This window comes from Perkinsus marinus (genome assembly GCF_000006405.1).
Source record: "Perkinsus marinus ATCC 50983 genomic scaffold scf_1104296935302, whole genome shotgun sequence".
NCBI lineage: Eukaryota > Perkinsozoa > Perkinsida > Perkinsidae > Perkinsus > Perkinsus marinus.
Window position 1 is genome coordinate 362,597 of NW_003214508.1, and position 2,325 is coordinate 364,921.

The following is a 2,325-nucleotide window of genomic DNA, read 5'->3' on the forward strand; positions in this document are numbered from 1 at the left end:
CGACGACAGCCGAGCGAAGGATAAATAGACCATCCAATTGGAAACAGTGGCTGTCATGGTCATTTCGAGCGTTCGTTTACCTCGTCTTCGTTGATAGAGAGTTCCCGTAGTTGGTAATAGAGTTTTTTATATCCAATGAGTTCGAAAACAGTTTGAGTGTAGTTTAAGCGAGGCTTCAGAAACGCCCATGATGATGACAGCGCGTACCTCGCATCATTACGGCAGTGTGAGCTCAGACATGATTGATTTCGGCCCAACTTGCAGATACCCAGCTGTTTGAGGACGCATTTCTGCGAATCCCTCCATTTGGGTTTCTGCCATTGCCGTAGCCCGTGCCGCTATCGTATCTGTTACGGATGGTATTCTTTGGAGACAACCGAGAGTTCTTTTTTTCCAATTTTGAAACTGCAGTTGATAATTTTCGCTGCCGACTTTAAAAGTTCTACACCTTTTCCCGTGCAAGTTTGAGAAGTGAGCGGGCATGTTCCGTACAGAACGCAGCGTTCAATAGACATCTCCTGAGTTTAAAGAGCGATCCCAATATCGAGTTTTACCTTGGAATCCATTCTTAGGTATACTCTAGAAGCTCAGAAAGAGTCTACTGAGCACAATAACCTATTTCTTCTTGGTGGGCGAGCTTGGACGGACGAATCTGAAACGGGAAGATATACTCTGACGTTAAAACTTCTCAAATCGCCATGTATCCATATCGATATATCGACTGAGTCTGGCCAAGTACGCCCAGCTGAGGCAAGTATTTCGTAGTTGGAACCTCCAGTATCAAGCTCGGCCGTCAATGTTCGCCACTCCCTTGTGGCATCTTCAGCAACGCGTCGATGGTACAGTCGCTTCCACAGTTACAACGACCGTGTACAGTCCTTACGGAGCCAGTCGTGCGTCGGTATCTGGCGTATACCATCGGCTTGCTTATGCCGGTCTACACGGTGACTTGTCGTTTTGGACCAGCGTGCCCGGCGGAATGAGGAGTATCAGCCGCTCGTTTCATCGTAGTTCCTAGCATTACAGTCGCTACTTGTATCACCCTCGCCCTGTTCACCTCGATGAAGTTGCGTGCCTGCCATAGCTGACATGAGACGGCTCTTAGTGGAATGCTCTCTAGCCATGACGAGTCTCGAATCCGAGAGTGCCCTTCCCTCCATGGAGCTCCGACAGGCATCTCCCAGCGTCTTCCATTATAGGAAGGGTGAGTCGCTTGCGGATTGGACTGCATGAGCTTTTGTGTCTCAGACCGTCTGGAGGACCCCACTGCAGATCTCCGTTCCAGGAACGGCGACATGCAAGAGGTGAGTGAGAAAGCACCAGGGAAAGCATTCCGGCTTCTTCTTTATATAGGTCCATAATTATGACGAGGGAGCCCTGTCAACTAATTCATTGCAGTGAGCTCAAGATATTTATAGCATGCGCTTTGTTTGCTCTTCAGATTTATCAGAAATGTCAGCTCTAGAATTACACGGAATGCGAAGCGTGGCGCTAGACGTCGAGTGTTTGATGCCGTCAACGAGGTGGCCGGGATAGGGAACTTCCGAGACCGTCTCAGACGACAACGTGACGAGACTAAGAAGCGTGGGCTCTCTTGAGGTCATCAGAGTGATGGAATGCTTGTTTTAGGTTGTCGAAGCCAGTTGGGATCCAAGCTCAATGAACTACGCGAGGTCGCGGATGAGCTCAGGCGACAGGTGGGTTAGGACGAGTACAGCAAGTGCGACTGTGATGTTTCAGACTGCTTCCGAAGGATATGGCGAGCAGAGTAGCGAGGTCGCCGGGGTGAGCCTATTGTAGCTCATGGGACTAACTGAGATCTATTAGCCGACCTTTTAGAAGCATGAATCCAATGGATGTCTCCAAGATCCAATCCGAGCCAGGAAGAGGCTACGCCAATTAGTGGAGACCATTGATGCTGATGATTTCGCTCCTACAAGAGAGCTTCGAGCTGCACTCGATGGTGATGACGATTCAACCCTGGTGACCTCAGTGACCCTCGGGGTATGCCCCAATTCGGAACGTGTTAGATGACCGAGTTGGATAACCTCTGCCTCACACTCGAAGGGGAGCTTCCAACCAGTAACCTGCAGTCTACGCGGCCCATGGAGGCACCAACGGGGATGGTACGGTGTGTTTTTTTGGCTTTGAGATTTTTTGTTCACCTATCGTTTCAGAACTTCCTTGAGGAAAAGGTGCTGAGCTCTCAGACTGAGTTCAGGAACCGCGAACCCCAGGTAATCACTTTTGAGGCCCAGAAGGGCATCCATCTAAGATTGCTGTGTATCCTTGCCAAAGCACTCTGGTATATTTGTCTGTGCCCAT

The 2,325-nt window shown here is 49.7% G+C and overlaps 1 protein-coding gene across 1 annotated transcript in view; it reads left to right on the plus strand.

Moving 5' to 3' along the window:
- Nucleotides 1-1,122: 1,122 nt before the first annotated feature.
- Nucleotides 1,123-2,325, plus strand: part of Pmar_PMAR003388 (iron-dependent superoxide dismutase, putative) — a gene marked incomplete at both ends in the record, with an annotated part of 3,356 nt that continues 2,153 nt past the window's right edge. Inside the window, 9 exons of the mRNA XM_002784088.1 lie at nt 1,123-1,204; nt 1,249-1,304; nt 1,354-1,397; nt 1,442-1,584; nt 1,630-1,697; nt 1,741-1,785; nt 1,840-1,983; nt 2,031-2,126; nt 2,178-2,237. Of these exons, the coding sequence (XP_002784134.1) occupies nt 1,123-1,204; nt 1,249-1,304; nt 1,354-1,397; nt 1,442-1,584; nt 1,630-1,697; nt 1,741-1,785; nt 1,840-1,983; nt 2,031-2,126; nt 2,178-2,237 (738 nt within the window). The remainder of the gene's footprint in view (nt 1,205-1,248; nt 1,305-1,353; nt 1,398-1,441; nt 1,585-1,629; nt 1,698-1,740; nt 1,786-1,839; nt 1,984-2,030; nt 2,127-2,177; nt 2,238-2,325) is intronic.